This window comes from Oncorhynchus nerka, linkage group LG9a, assembly GCF_034236695.1.
Source record: "Oncorhynchus nerka isolate Pitt River linkage group LG9a, Oner_Uvic_2.0, whole genome shotgun sequence".
NCBI lineage: Eukaryota > Metazoa > Chordata > Actinopteri > Salmoniformes > Salmonidae > Oncorhynchus > Oncorhynchus nerka.
The window spans coordinates 30,030,531-30,045,507 of NC_088404.1; the positions used below are offsets into that span (position 1 = coordinate 30,030,531).

Below are 14,977 nucleotides of genomic sequence, written 5' to 3' on the forward strand. Positions count from 1 at the left end.
GCTTTCTGTCTGCTCTCCTTCCTAACTACTTTCCATTCTGTTTCCAACCTGTAGCTCTTAAGGTGGGGGGTAGGTCTATAGAGAAAGTGCGAAGAAGTACTGCAGGACAAGTAGAACTGATAAATTCACTGACCTTTAGTATAACAGAACTACATTTGTAACATTATGTATTAGAACTCACCATTACCAGAATGTCAATAAGAAGGATCCTTTAAGGCCTTGAATGAAATGTGAGCAGCAGCCTGTAATATACAGTGATTGTCTGGTAGGACCCACATCCCTCTATCCCTCCCACTCGCCTCTCACTCCTTGTCTCCCCCTCTCTCACTGTCCTGTTCTTCATCTCTCTCTCTCCTTCCTTCCCTTTCTCTCCCTCTACTTCTTTCCCTTCTTCTCATTCTTTCTTCTTTCTCATATTTCCCTCTTTTCCCCACAGCTCAACTCTATTATGAGACATTTACAACTGCAGCATCATCCATCCATAGCCATTTCTGCATCATCCTAATAACAGACGCGTCTCCCCCTCCTCTCCCCCACTCCTCTCCTCCCCACAGCCAAGATAAAGTCCAAGTGTGCTCCGACGTTCTTTGCCTGTGCCAACGGGATACACTGTATTATCGGACGGTTCCGTTGCAATGGCTTCAGCGACTGTCCTGACGGGAGCGATGAGAAGAAATGCAGTGAGTATCCCACAGCAACCACCTCCCATCCCATACTAACCCTGGCATAATACCCCATCATGACCTTAATGTACAGTATGTCATGGAAGCCACTCTCTATTTAACCACATACACTGTGGTTTAAACACAGGTTGGTCTTCTGGACCTACTGTATGATCAGTGTTCGGATCATTTGGGAGCCAGCTTTAGCTGTAGTATATAGAAGTGGTGGATTTGGGAGTGGGCTCACATGGCTCCCTCCCTCTGTTCCTGTTTCTCTCCATCTCGGCAGAGCAGCTTCTAACGAGCCAATCACTCTCCATCGTCAGAGACACTGTGCCTAGCCTGCAGGCCCCCACGCTGATGCACATCTAATCTAGCCATTTAAATGGAACTGCGCTCCTTCCACGTGCTCTGTGCTACGAACGCCGCGCTCTGAGAACCGACCACTATGTCTCTACTGCCTAATTGTCTGGATATTCTTACAAGATAATTCAGCCTCATTCTGCTCAGGCTTGGACCAAAGGCCAAGCAGCACAAGAGTGCAAAGAGGAATCAGAAGTGTTCTGAGGTCTCTCATGCTAGTTGGATTTGTGTATCTAATCAAAAACCGAGATCAAAAGGTTTTACTGTATCTCTCGATGCGGTGTGATGCATTTCATTTTTTCATTAATTCCCTCTTGATTTTTCTTTGATAAATTGATAAATTGGACCGTGTTAAAGGTTTGAGGTTTTTCTAGGTTTTTTTAGGTTTCTCCAGCTCTTCAGTTTAAGGAGCTGGTGGTTATAAAAATGAAACAAAAGAATGCCTACAGTTTGTTTATCACATACCTAACCCCTGACCTCTATCCTCTGACCTCTAACCTCTGAGCTGTGTTGTGGTCCTCTCACAGCAGGTAACCCGCTGGTGTGCCTGGAGGCCCGCTTCAAGTGTCGTAACGGGCGCTGTGTGGACCGCAGTTTCCTGTGTAATGGACAGGACAACTGTCAGGACAACAGTGACGAGGAACACTGCCTCACCACCGCAGGTAAGGAGCTACACACTACATAGTAACAACCCGCTAGCTACACACCAGCTACCTGCTAGCTATGCGCTAGCTATACACTAACATGGCTACATGCTAATGGTTTCACAGTCACAAGGCACCATTATAGGAGCATCCAACATTGCTCACTAGGATTCAATACTTTGCTACCAAGCCAACTTTGTAAACTTTTAAGTCAGAAGCAAGAAGCTAGCTTGTTGTTCCTGCAGAGGAAGTTAACATGCACATGTGCCTCAATATACATCTCCCAGACCTCCATGGCCATCCTGATATAGGCCAGAGTCAGGATCCATCAGGTGGTAACCGTGTAGAGGTCTGCCATCAAGACAGATTGCAGCACGCAGAGAGGAGAGGAGAAGCTCAGGGTTTATTATCCCTCTGAGCTAAGGAAGAGGAGGGGGAAATTCAACTGCATAACACACACCCACAGGCATACACACAGACACAAACACACAATCTATGCCCCCCCCCCCCCTCGGACTTTGCCTCTCTCTCTCTCTCTCTCTCTCTCTCTCTCTCGAGAATAAGAGCAGAGGTGCTGCAGATGACAGATAAGGCACACAACATCCGTTTTAAGCCATCTGAAGTCATCCCACACTCCCTTCTGCCTCTCTACACTCCCCATCTCATGGAGTTAGAATGCTGTTTGGGTTACCTGCCTCTGACGTGTCTGATAATTACATCTAGCCTGCTCTCATAGTTTTATCCTTCCATTGTTTCATTCCTGCAGTCTGATTTAGGCCATGTGTTAGACAGCCACAGAGGATGGCCTCTGTTTTTTTTCTATTTATTCATTGGGTAATGGGTTTTTGGAGGGGGAAGTGACAAAGTGGCGAACAATGCAATGTAGCAATATAAAATAGTGGTGAGGGGAAAAGTCAATACAGTTACATATCTAAATATTATTTTGGACGATTTCATATTGATACTTTGATTTGATTGATTTGTAGAAATAGAAATAAAAATAATAAAAAGTGGGAGCATTTATTTTATTTTTTGCCAAGTGGCGTTAAGTGTTTATCATACTGTTTCCCAAAATGTGTACACGTATGCACAACAGTGGAATATTGGACCGTTAGCTTTCATACTTTTTAGAATTTTTAGCACAGCTCAAACAATTTCTCCAACTGTCAACACATTGAAATGAATAGAGGATACATACCTGAGACGTGTTGGTTGGGACCTGTGGGGAGGTGCTATGCGTCCCCCGCAGATGGTGGTGTCAGAGCCGCGGAGCTATGACACAATGGGACGCAGGACAATCACTTATCAGCATCTATGGACTAATGATTTACACTTCCGCTAACGCGACTCAGCTATACCTGCGCCAAAGCTCCGGTATTTTTCATCCGATAGCTTGTTCTCCATCTATGTTTTCAGCTATTTTATTTCCATGAATGATCAAACCAAGAATCCGGGACACTCAATTGAGAATGAAATGTTACGTTTGGTATGGTTACATAAGACAGAAGGTTACTTAAGGTAAAAACGAAAGGCGCCCAAAGGTTCCGTGTTCGAATCTCATCACAGACAACTTTAGTATTTTAGCAACTTTGCAACTACTTGCTACTTTTCATATACTTTGCAACTACTTCACTTTTTAACTAACCCTCCCCCTAACCTTAACCCTTTAACCTAACTCCTAACCCCTAAACCTAACACCTAGCCTAGCTAACCTTAGCCACCTAACTAAGGTTAGCCAGAAAAAATGTGGAATTCATACGTATTGCAAATTCATAACATATTGTACGAATTACAATTGGTAACATATCATACTGACTTGTAATTTGTTAAATATAGGCAGAACTTTACCAAAATGATTACTACGTTGTTTGCTAGAAATAAAAGTTTTGGCTTTGATACCGGCAATATCTTTCAGATATAAAGAAAAGCTGGAAAAAAGTTGGCAGTATAGTAAAGTTGGCAGAAAAACGTATTGCGATGTAATCTAGGAAGAGCATGGGAAGATAGAGAATAATTTTCTGTATGTGTAATGTTTACTGTTAATTTGTATTGTTTATTTCACTTTTGTATATTATCTACCTCACTTGCTTTGGCAATGTTAACACATGTTTACCATGCCAAGAAAGACCCTTGAATTGAATAAAGCTTAATAGAAACAATTGGAATAAAAGGCATGAGAGGCTAAGGGGGATTTGAGATCAATAGAAGGAGAGGGATAGAGAGAGAGAGTGATGCTGAGATAGAGAGGCAGGGTGAAATGCTATATATACAGCAGTATGTGGAAGAAGAAGAAGATTGAATAGATAGAGAGGCAGGGTGAAATGCTATATATACAGCAGTATGTGGAAGAAGAAGAAGATTGAATAGATAGAAGTGAGTGAGAGGGATAGTAAGAGAGAGAGACAGTGAGAGGGATAGTAAGAGAGAGAGACAGTGAGAGGGATAGTAAGAGAGAGAGACAGTGAGAGGGATAGTAAGAGAGAGAGACAGTGAGAGGGATAGTAAGAGCGAGAGACAGTGAGAGGGGATAGTAAGAGCGAGAGACAGTGAGAGGGATAGTAAGAGCGAGAGACAGTGAGAGGGGATAGTAAGAGAGAGAGACAGTGAGAGGGGATAGTAAGAGCGAGAGACAGTGAGAGGGGATAGTAAGAGCGAGAGACAGTGAGAGGGATAGTAAGAGCGAGAGACAGTGAGAGGGGATAGTAAGAGCGAGAGACAGTGAGAGGGGATAGTAAGAGAGAGAGACAGTGAGAGGGGATAGTAAGAGCGAGAGACAGTGAGAGGGGATAGTAAGAGCGAGAGACAGTGAGAGGGGATAGTAAGAGCGAGAGACAGTGAGAGGGATAGTAAGAGCGAGAGACAGTGAGAGGGGATAGTAAGAGCGAGAGACAGTGAGAGGGATAGTAAGAGCGAGAGACAGTGAGAGGGATCGTAAGAGCGAGAGACAGTGAGAGGGATAGTAAGAGCGAGAGACAGTGAGAGGGATAGTAAGAGCGAGAGACAGTGAGAGGGGATAGTAAGAGCGAGAGACAGTGAGAGGGGATAGTAAGAGCGAGAGACAGTGAGAGGGATAGTAAGAGCGAGAGACAGTGAGAGGGGATAGTAAGAGCGAGAGACAGTGAGAGGGATAGTAAGAGTGAGAGACAGTGAGAGGGGATAGTAAGAGCGAGAGACAGTGAGAGGGGATAGTAAGAGCGAGAGACAGTGAGAGGGATAGTAAGAGCGAGAGACAGTGAGAGGGATAGTAAGAGCGAGAGACAGTGAGAGGGATAGTAAGAGCGAGAGACAGTGAGAGGGGATAGTAAGAGCGAGAGACAGTGAGAGGGGATAGTAAGAGCGAGAGACAGTGAGAGGGATAGTAAGAGCGAGAGACAGTGAGAGGGATAGTAAGAGCGAGAGACAGTGAGAGGGGATAGTAAGAGCGAGAGACAGTGAGAGGGATAGTAAGAGCGAGAGACAGTGAGAGGGATAGTAAGAGCGAGAGACAGTGAGAGGGATAGTAAGAGCGAGAGACAGTGAGAGGGGATAGTAAGAGCGAGAGACAGTGAGAGGGATAGTAAGAGCGAGAGACAGTGAGAGGGGATAGTAAGAGCGAGAGACAGTGAGAGGGATAGTAAGAGCGAGAGACAGTGAGAGGGATAGTAAGAGCGAGAGACAGTGAGAGGGGATAGTAAGAGCGAGAGACAGTGAGAGGGGATAGTAAGAGCGAGAGACAGTGAGAGGGGATAGTAAGAGCGAGAGACAGTGAGAGGGATAGTAAGAGCGAGAGACAGTGAGAGGGGATAGTAAGAGCGAGAGACAGTGAGAGGGGATAGTAAGAGCGAGAGACAGTGAGAGGGGATAGTAAGAGCGAGAGACAGTGAGAGGGGATAGTAAGAGCGAGAGACAGTGAGAGGGGATAGTAAGAGCGAGAGACAGTGAGAGGGGATAGTAAGAGCGAGAGACAGTGAGAGGGGATAGTAAGAGCGAGAGACAGTGAGAGGGGATAGTAAGAGCGAGAGACAGTGAGAGGGATAGTAAGAGCGAGAGACAGTGAGAGGGGATAGTAAGAGCGAGAGACAGTGAGAGGGATAGTAAGAGCGAGAGACCGTGAGAGGGGATAGTAAGAGCGAGAGACAGTGAGAGGGGATAGTAAGAGCGAGAGACAGTGAGAGGGGATAGTAAGAGCGAGAGACAGTGAGAGGGATAGTAAGAGCGAGAGACAGTGAGAGGGGATAGTAAGAGCGAGAGACAGTGAGAGGGGATAGTAAGAGCGAGAGACAGTGAGAGGGGATAGTAAGAGCGAGAGACAGTGAGAGGGGATAGTAAGAGCGAGAGACAGTGAGAGGGGATAGTAAGAGCGAGAGACAGTGAGAGGGATAGTAAGAGCGAGAGACAGTGAGAGGGGATAGTAAGAGCGAGAGACAGTGAGAGGGATAGTAAGAGCGAGAGACAGTGAGAGGGATAGTAAGAGCGAGAGACAGTGAGAGGGATAGTAAGAGCGAGAGACAGTGAGAGGGGATAGTAAGAGCGAGAGACAGTGAGAGGGATAGTAAGAGCGAGAGACAGTGAGAGGGATAGTAAGAGCGAGAGACAGTGAGAGGGATAGTAAGAGCGAGAGACAGTGAGAGGGATAGTAAGAGCGAGAGACAGTGAGAGGGATAGTAAGAGCGAGAGACAGTGAGAGGGATAGTAAGAGCGAGAGACAGTGAGAGGGATAGTAAGAGCGAGAGACAGTGAGAGGGATAGCAGTAGTCTGGAGTTGAGCCCCGAAGGCAGAGCGAGGGAGGGGGAGGGCTCTGTAATTCAGGAAGCAGAAATAACATTAAAGCCCATTCGGCACAGCAGCGTTTCTTTTTCCTCTCAAATCTGTGTTTGGGTGTACGTTGTCGGAGGGGGTTGGGGGCGTGTGTGTTTGACCCCCCCCTTTGCCTCGTCACAGCAGGAGAACAGCCCGGGGGCACAGACGTCCCAGGCACACACACAAACACGCTGGAGACCAGAGACACACTCAGCATGCCCAAGCACCAAACACATACACACACACGAAAGCAATAATACACACAGTATAACTCCCTGACCTTCAGCAGTCTAATATCAGAATGAGAAGTTTGTGAATGTGAAATAGTATGAGACATGCAGAGAGCTGTAGATGAAGTGTTCTCTGTTAGATGGACAGTTGGAGACAGTGTCTTAATAGTAATATTAATTCACAGAATGGGGAAAAGTTCTTTCAAATCTGCTACGAAGGGACATTTTTTGAAAGTTTAGCCATTGAATTGTCTTAGTAGACTAATGACACAGTGTGTTAGGAGAGAGAGAGAGGGGGGGAGGGAGAGGGAAGGAGGGAGCTAGCTTTCAACTGGCTATGTTGATTTCTGAAGACATGGCATGCTTTGTCTGATTACCACCATCAAAGGCTTTTGTTTTGGCACGCTCTGTGTGTGTTTGAATACTCAACACCTCCCTACATAGTAAACTGTGGACTTTCAGCATAAATATGTTCAAATGGAGATTGTCATAAAATATTTACATTCCAAAAAATATCCAGGAATTCAGAAATGCAGTGGGGATTATGCTAGTGACTTCATGTAGAGTATAGCGCACAAAGGCTCTGAAAACATCTTCATTATTGCTCCCATTCACATCCACTTTCTGCCAAAGCTCTGTTTCATGTCCCCAGTCCCAAACCTTACTCCTATTTCAGCATCCAATGTGCATTTGAATAAGGATTCAATGTTTGTCAAATTAAAGTTTATTGGTCGTGTACACAGTTTAGCTAAATTTTTATGTCATTAGCGCCTAACAATGCAGTAAAATGTCAAACAAGTACACAAATAATACTATTTTTTAAAACTTAAATTTTTTTATTTTTATAAAGAAGTCAAGAGATGTTCGGAATGAAACCAATTAACAACCCAAATATCACTGTAACACTAATCCAAATGCCATCTATACATATCTACACATACATGTGTTAATGGTATGTATAGACAGTATGTGAATAGAAAAGTGATGTATACCAGTAGTTATAGAGGATAAGTCTAGAATACAGTATATACATATAAAGTGGGTAAAACAGTATGTAAACATTAGTAAAGTGACCAGTGTTCAATGACTATGTACTCTACATAGGGTAGCCATCTCTAAAGTGCAGGGTAGAGTTGAGGATGGACAGACACATTTACATGTCATTTACATTCATTTACATTCCCTTCACAACAAAACCAAGTGTCCTCCTCAAGGTTATCCTGCAGCATTCCTTGAAGAGGAACGAACTACAGTGACTTCCTTTGTTTACCACTCCCCCTCACATATACAAATACAGTACCAGTCAAAGGTTTGGACACACCTACTCATTCAAGGGTTTCTCTTTATTTGTACTATGTTCTACATTGTAGAATAATAGTGACGACATCAAAACTATGAAATAACACATATGGAATCATGTAGTAACCAAGAAAGTGTTAAACAAATCAAAATATATTTTATATTTGAGATTCTTCCAAGTAGCCACCCTTTGCCTTGATGACAGCTTTGCACTCTATTGGCATTCTCTCAACCAGCTTCATGAGGTAGTCACCTGGAATGCATTTCAATTAACAAGTGTGCCTCTCTTTAAAGTTCATTTGTGGAATTTCTTTCCTTCTTAATGCGTTTGAGCCAATCAGTTGTGTTGTGGCAAGGTAGGGGTGGTATACAGAAGATAGCCGCAGCCCGTCTGGTGTTCAACCTTCCCAAGTTCTCTCACGTCACCCCGCTCCTCCGCTCTCTCCACTGGCTTCCAGTTGAAGCTCGCATCCGCTACAAGACCATGGTGCTTGCCTACTGAGCTGTGAGGGGAACGGCACCTCAGTACCTCCAGGCTCTGATCAGGCCCTACACCCAAACAAGGGCACTGCGTTCATCCACCTCTGGCCTGCTCGCCTCCCTACCACTGAGGAAGTACAGTTCCCGCGCAGCCCAGTCAAAACTGTTCGCTGCTCTGGCCCCCCAATGGTGGAACAAACTCCCTCACGACGCCAGGACAGCGGAGTCAATCACCACCTTCCGGAGACACCTGAAACCCCACCTCTTTCAGGAATACCTAGGATAGGATAAAGTAATCCTTCTCACCCCCCCTTGAAAGATTTAGATGCACTATTGTAAAGTGGCTGTTCCACTGGATGTCTTAAGGTGAACGCACCAATTTGTAAGTCGCTCTGGATAAGAGCGTCTGCTAAATGACTTAAATGTAAATGTAATAGCCCGATTTGGTAAGTCCATATTATGGCAAGAACAGCTCAAAAAAGCAAAGAGAAATGACAGTCCATCATTACTTTATGACATTAAGGTCAGTCAATCTGGAAAATGTCAAGAAGGATGCAGAGGATAAATTCATCAGAATTACCAGCCTCTTAAATTGCAGCCCAAATAAATGCTTCACAGAGTTCAAGTTTCAGACACATCACAACATCAACTGTTCAGAGGAGACCGCGTGAATCAGGCCTTCATGGTCTAATTGCTGCAAAGAAACCAATACTAAAGAACACCAATAAGAAGAAGAGACTTGCTTGGGCCAAGAAACACGAGCAATGGCCATTAGACCGGTGGAAATCTGTCCTTTGGTCTGATGAGTCCAAATTTGAGATTTTTGGTTCCAACCGCCGTGTCTTGGTGATCTCTGTGAGTGTGGTTCCCACCATGAAGAATGGAGAAGGAGTTGTGATGGTGTGGGGGTGCTTTTCTGGTGACAATGTCTTTTGATTTATTAGAATTCAAAGGAACAACTAAACCAGCATGGCTACTACAGCATTCAGCAGCGATTCGCCATCCCATCTGGTTTGCGGTTAGTGGGACTTTGCTGCTTCAGTAACCACACGAAGGTCGATATTATGGGAGGGCCTTAGGGGGCCTAGCCCATCCAAATAAAATATTGAAATATAGATCATTTATTTGACCGAGACACGCGCCGACAGAAAGACGCATCAATCTCAGTTTAAGCATCCGAGCAAGTGAAACAGCTCCCCTCTGTCTCAGTATGTGTAGAACATGTATCTGATGCTCTTGCGAATTGGAAAGAAGACATTACACTAAAGTAAATGAATGTTTAATCAACATTATGTAATTACTCCTGTCTAAATAAAATCATTCAATATACTTCAACGAGCATGACTTAGCCATAGATGATCATTAGCTTCTTTATTAAAAATACCTGTGGATTGTTTCAAATCACAAGTGTGTTTGGGAAGCCCACAATTTGGTTATTACGCGTGGCAATAGGTCTAGCTGATTGAGTAGCGGCTGTCAGTGAAAGCATCTAAAATATGTGTGAAGATAATGTGTTTTGAGTATAATTTTAAAATGTTGCATCAAGAAGAAGGGGGGGGGGGTGTTGAAGATATGAATGCCTCCATAAGAGCCCATTTGGCAATGTCTTCTTTCTGATTGTCTTAACTGGTACACCACCATTTTGTTCTTCGCCTCACACAAGTAAAAAAAATCTGTTTCTAACATCCATTGTGAAAGATCATTCCTCAGTGTTTGACAAATCTTTCCAACACTCCTGACCTCAATAATCACCAAGCCTCTGTGTGAAATAACAAAATATCATGATCTGATGATTTCATTAAAAACAGATTTTTGTCCCGAGCGCGCTGGCGCAGGAAGCTTCGAGGTCCCGGAATAGGCTAGTTGATACACTGTTGAGAGTTTGTTAGCGACGGCTTCGGGCCGGACCCTGTGATAATTTGGTACAATGTTGAACGTCACTAGCAATAGCTCAAGTCAAGACAGCTAGAAAGGGAGGCAGACAGGCGGAGAAGAGAGATTAATGCGATTAAAAGAACCAGAACTTTCATCAGTATATTTTCTACATTTTTCTATATTTTTTGACTTAGTTGGTGATGTAGGTTATAGGCCTACTGCTGCATTAGTCTATAGGCTATCACTGAGTTCTAGACAATCATTTATTTAGCCACCAATGGATCACAGTGTATCAATGTGTCTATATAGCAGAGGCTAGTGCTCTAGCCATAGTTGAATTTTAACTTTTAGATTTGTATCATTTTACTTCAGATTTTTATGATTAACCACGTGACAATGATTTTGAGAAACAAAAATGTTATTATTGAAATGTAACTGTTCCACAAAAATGTGCATATATAAATATTCAGAACTGGCATGCAGATTGGTAGAAACGGTAGGATAAATTGTAAGCTTCCCCTAACTTAAGACTCATGAGCTGCCTGTGGTCTTTACTAAAACCCCCATTTAAAAAATGAGTGCAAGCGCGTGCACACATAGGAGGTCCCATGAAAAAACAGGCCTCCTCTGGAAATCAAATGCCCGTCCAACTGATTTGTTCTGTCACAACATGTATTTGGTCACATTACGGTTCCTGCCACCAACCCCATCAGTGTAATCAGTGGCCTACAGGTCCATAGAGGACTGTCAGACAGCCAATTACATCTAAGCAGAGACACAGCGGATGCATGCAGGCAGGCTGACATAATGCATTAGCCTGCTACATGACTAGCCTGTCAGCACATGAACAGCCCTGCTGGAAATTACTGATTAAAGATCATCTCTGGGTGGTTGGAAGTGTGGGAAAACCTAAGGCGTGTGTGTGTGCGTGTGTGTGTGTGTGTGAGCTAATCTATAATATCTGTTCTCATTGCTTCGCCTATGTGTTTGAATGGTGATCGCCACTCATCTAAGTTATTCTCAAATGGCAATGAAGGAATGTAGCCTTTTAGCGTGTAGATCATCATTAAACTGAACAGGAACTGCTTGGTACAGAACAATTCATCTGCCATTACAGATTGGTCTATATGAACCCGTTGTAGCTGGCTTCTGAATCCTTGGGTTCAAATGTTTGTGACACACAACTGTCTCTCTTTTCTCTCAGTACAACTCCAGAGAGCCTCTTTTGAACTCCCTGGAGAAGCACTCTGTCTACAGAGTATAATCTACAGCTCTATATTTCATAGATCCTTCCTCAGTGTGAAAGGAGATTCACGGCTGCATCTGCTGCTTTGCATAGACGTTATGCATGAGAAACCTGGATCCCGGGCCAACTGCTTACACCAGCTCATAAACAGATACATACATAATACTCATTTCCACCTCACCATTAGAGTCCACAGTAAAGCACCCATTAGGGCCTGCAATCACACTGATATATAGACTGAATGGAGAATGTCAGTGATTACAGATTCCTGGGTTGTATTCACCATTGGTGGCATCACTCTGCTTTTAATGGCTTTTCAGCCTCCATTTTCCACATTAATTTCTGCAGGAGTTTGGGCCAGAAAATAGGCACAGTAGTTTAAAATGACAAGTTAATCCAAGGGTGTTTTGGAGGTGTGTGTGCATGCGTCTGTCTTTGTGTGTGAGGTGTGAGTCTGTCTGTGTGTGTGAGGTGTGGGTCTGTCTTGTTCTATCATTAACACAGAGAGCGAAGGCAGAGGGAGAATGGCGTGGGAGTGGAGGGCAATTTAATGGCCTCAGTGTGAGTTGGGAGATTGGAATAAAATGGCTGCAGTTTGAGATGGGGGAGTGAAATATAATGGTGCTAGTTTATCAGAGTCAACAGTCACTGGACAGAGCCAAAAATAAGATGTTGGACACACTACTGCCCAGGGAGTTCAACTAGGAAAAACGTTTAGTTTGTGTGTATGTGCGTGTGCGGACCCAAGTTTCTCTTCCCTCTGTTGTTCTCCTCTTGCCCCCCCCTTCCATGTTCCTCTCCATTGCAAGTAGCACTCTAACCTCGACCATGGCTGAGTGTCAGTGTTCATGGAGATCCTTGTGTTAGGGCCTAACAGTCTTGGCCATGCCCAGAAAGAGCACCCCCCCCTGGACTTGTGTCTGTGTAAATCCCTCTGTCCTTGAACCAGGGCCAGCCATTCCACTCTGTCTGAGATCCCCGAAATTAACAAATGTCTGAGATCCCCGAAATTAACTAACTTTTTTCTGCTACATCTAACCCCATTTAGTCACCATGACGATGGTGGTCAACTGACAACCAGCACCAACGGATGTGAAGAGGAATTCCAGTCAGGACAAAAGCTCGACTGTTCCTAATACCCAATGACCCTCTTCTCTAGTGTGTGTGTGCATGTGCACGTACGTGTGTAGAGCCTACTCTTCTACCCAGTATATGTGTATTTGAATAGGGCTCAGGAACGGCGTCCCTCTCTGTGCCAACATCAGGCACTCTACACTTGCATTAACATTCAGTCATCTAGCTCCACTCTGCTCACAATACACGAGCTCTCCTGCAGAGTAGAGTGGAGGCTACTATAGCATTAACATTCAGCTGCATTGTGCTTCTGTTGCAAACACTGATGACACTCATAGGGTCAGGTCTTTTGTTGAACAGTTGAGGGTCTCTTTTTTTTCTCTCCCACCTCTCTTTCCCGCTCTCTCACTCTTTCGTGAATAGAAACCACTCCACTTTACCTCCTCTCCTTTCAGCATGTTTTTGCATAACCATCTCAACCTCTTGGCCAGGACGTAATTGCTGAAGAGAATGTGTTATCAAGTAACTCAAAAGAGGCGTTTCAATAATTAGGCCTACACTTGCCTGGCCTGTTATAATGTCAAAACACTGCTGCATGCATATAAATGAAGCTTGTTAATAGTCCAGACCTCTTTAGCCTAGGAGGTGTGCAAACCCATTTTCTGTTGTTTAATAACATTGAGAACTAAGAGGAATTCATAGATATGAGTGAAGAGGTGCAGCATATGACTTCATCCTTCTGGGCAGCAGGGTTGATGATGAATGTATGAGAAATAGACCTACTCTCAGAGGTGGTGATGTGCCCAGAAGCCCATTTAATTATCATATCATTACTTTATCTGGCTGACATGCCTAATGCTCTCATCCATAAGCAGCAGAGCGAAGCAGATAGCTAGACAAGGTCATATAGGGCAGCTCAACGAACTGTTCATCACTGGGAGCTAATGCCAGAGTTTGTGCCAAAGCTGTTTCTATGACTATAGGGCCACTTTATTGATGGTGGAAACGAAAGAGCTTTTATGAGTAAAGAGCATCACTTCTGAAACAAGTTTTATCATGTGTGAAAACACCCTCACCTTTGACCTCTAAGCTTCATCTCTATTGGCCGACAGCAGACTAACCTTGTCTGATTGGTTGTGTGGTCATATGGATCTAGTAGGATCTGTTCTAATGGGACCAATCTGTAGCACTAGACATTAGCTGTCTGCAGGGGATCTATTAAAGGTCTCTGGCTCCATTCTGTTCGGAGAACAACATTACCATTACACGCTTCATCTGTCAATTATCTACTCATGAGACATGATGTATATGTGTGTCCCATGGTAATGCTTCTGTACTCTTTTGGCCTGTCCCAAATGGCACCCTATTTACTGCAATTGGTCAAGAGTAGTGCACTATATAGGGAATAGGGTGCCATTTAAGACGCAGACTTTATCCATCAGTGCCACAACAGGCTAATGGACAACATAGAGAGGAGCTAGTGAATCCGTCAACCTTAATGCATATGAGTTCATATATTTGTTTGTCTTTCGCTCTCTCTCTGATGTGAATATGTTTGTATTGAGCCATTGGTAATAGGACAGGGAGAGTTGGATTACTGTTAATGGGCTACTACTAATAGAAATGGTGTCCTTCCAACAAATTGATACTAAGATCATATGATATACAGTTGAAGTCGGAAGTTTGCATACACCAAACTCTGTTTTCCACAATTCCTGGCATTTAATCAGAGTAAAAATCCCCTGTCTTAGATCAGTTAGGATCACCTCTTTATTCCCAGTGGGTCACAAGTTCACATACACTCAATTAGTATTTGGTAGCATTGCCTTTAAACTGTTTAACTTGGGTCAAACGTTTCGGGTAGCCTTCCACAAACTTCCCACAATAAGTAGGGTGAATTTTGGCCCATTCCTCCTGACAGAGCTGGTGTAACTGAGTCAAGTTTGTAGGCCTCCTTGCTCACACACGCTTTTTCAGTTCTGCCCACAAATTTTCTACAGGATTGAGGTCAGGTCTTTGTGACGGCCACTCCAATATCTTGACTTTGTTGTCCTTAAGCCATTTTGACACAACTTTGGAAGTATGCTTGGGGTCATTGTCCATTTGGAAGACCCATTTGCGACCAAGCTTTAACTTCCTGACTGATGTCTTGAGATGTTGCTTCAATATATCCACGTAATTTTCCATCCTCATGACGCCATCTATTTTGTGAAGTGCACCAGAGGGCATTTTTCCAAAAAGTACGATCTTTGTCCCCATGTGCAGTTGAAAACCGTAGTCTGGGTTTTTTATGGCGGTTTTGGAGCAGTGGCTTCTTCCTTGCT

At 44.0% G+C, this 14,977-nt stretch overlaps 1 protein-coding gene across 1 annotated transcript in view; it reads left to right on the forward strand.

The window, feature by feature from the left end:
* Positions 1 to 14,977, forward strand: part of LOC115134161 (low-density lipoprotein receptor class A domain-containing protein 3-like) — a 201,827-nt gene that overhangs the window by 82,959 nt on the left and 103,891 nt on the right. The window contains exons 3-4 of the mRNA XM_029667855.2: positions 555 to 680; positions 1,553 to 1,687. Of these exons, the coding sequence (XP_029523715.1) occupies positions 555 to 680; positions 1,553 to 1,687 (261 nt within the window). The remainder of the gene's footprint in view (positions 1 to 554; positions 681 to 1,552; positions 1,688 to 14,977) is intronic.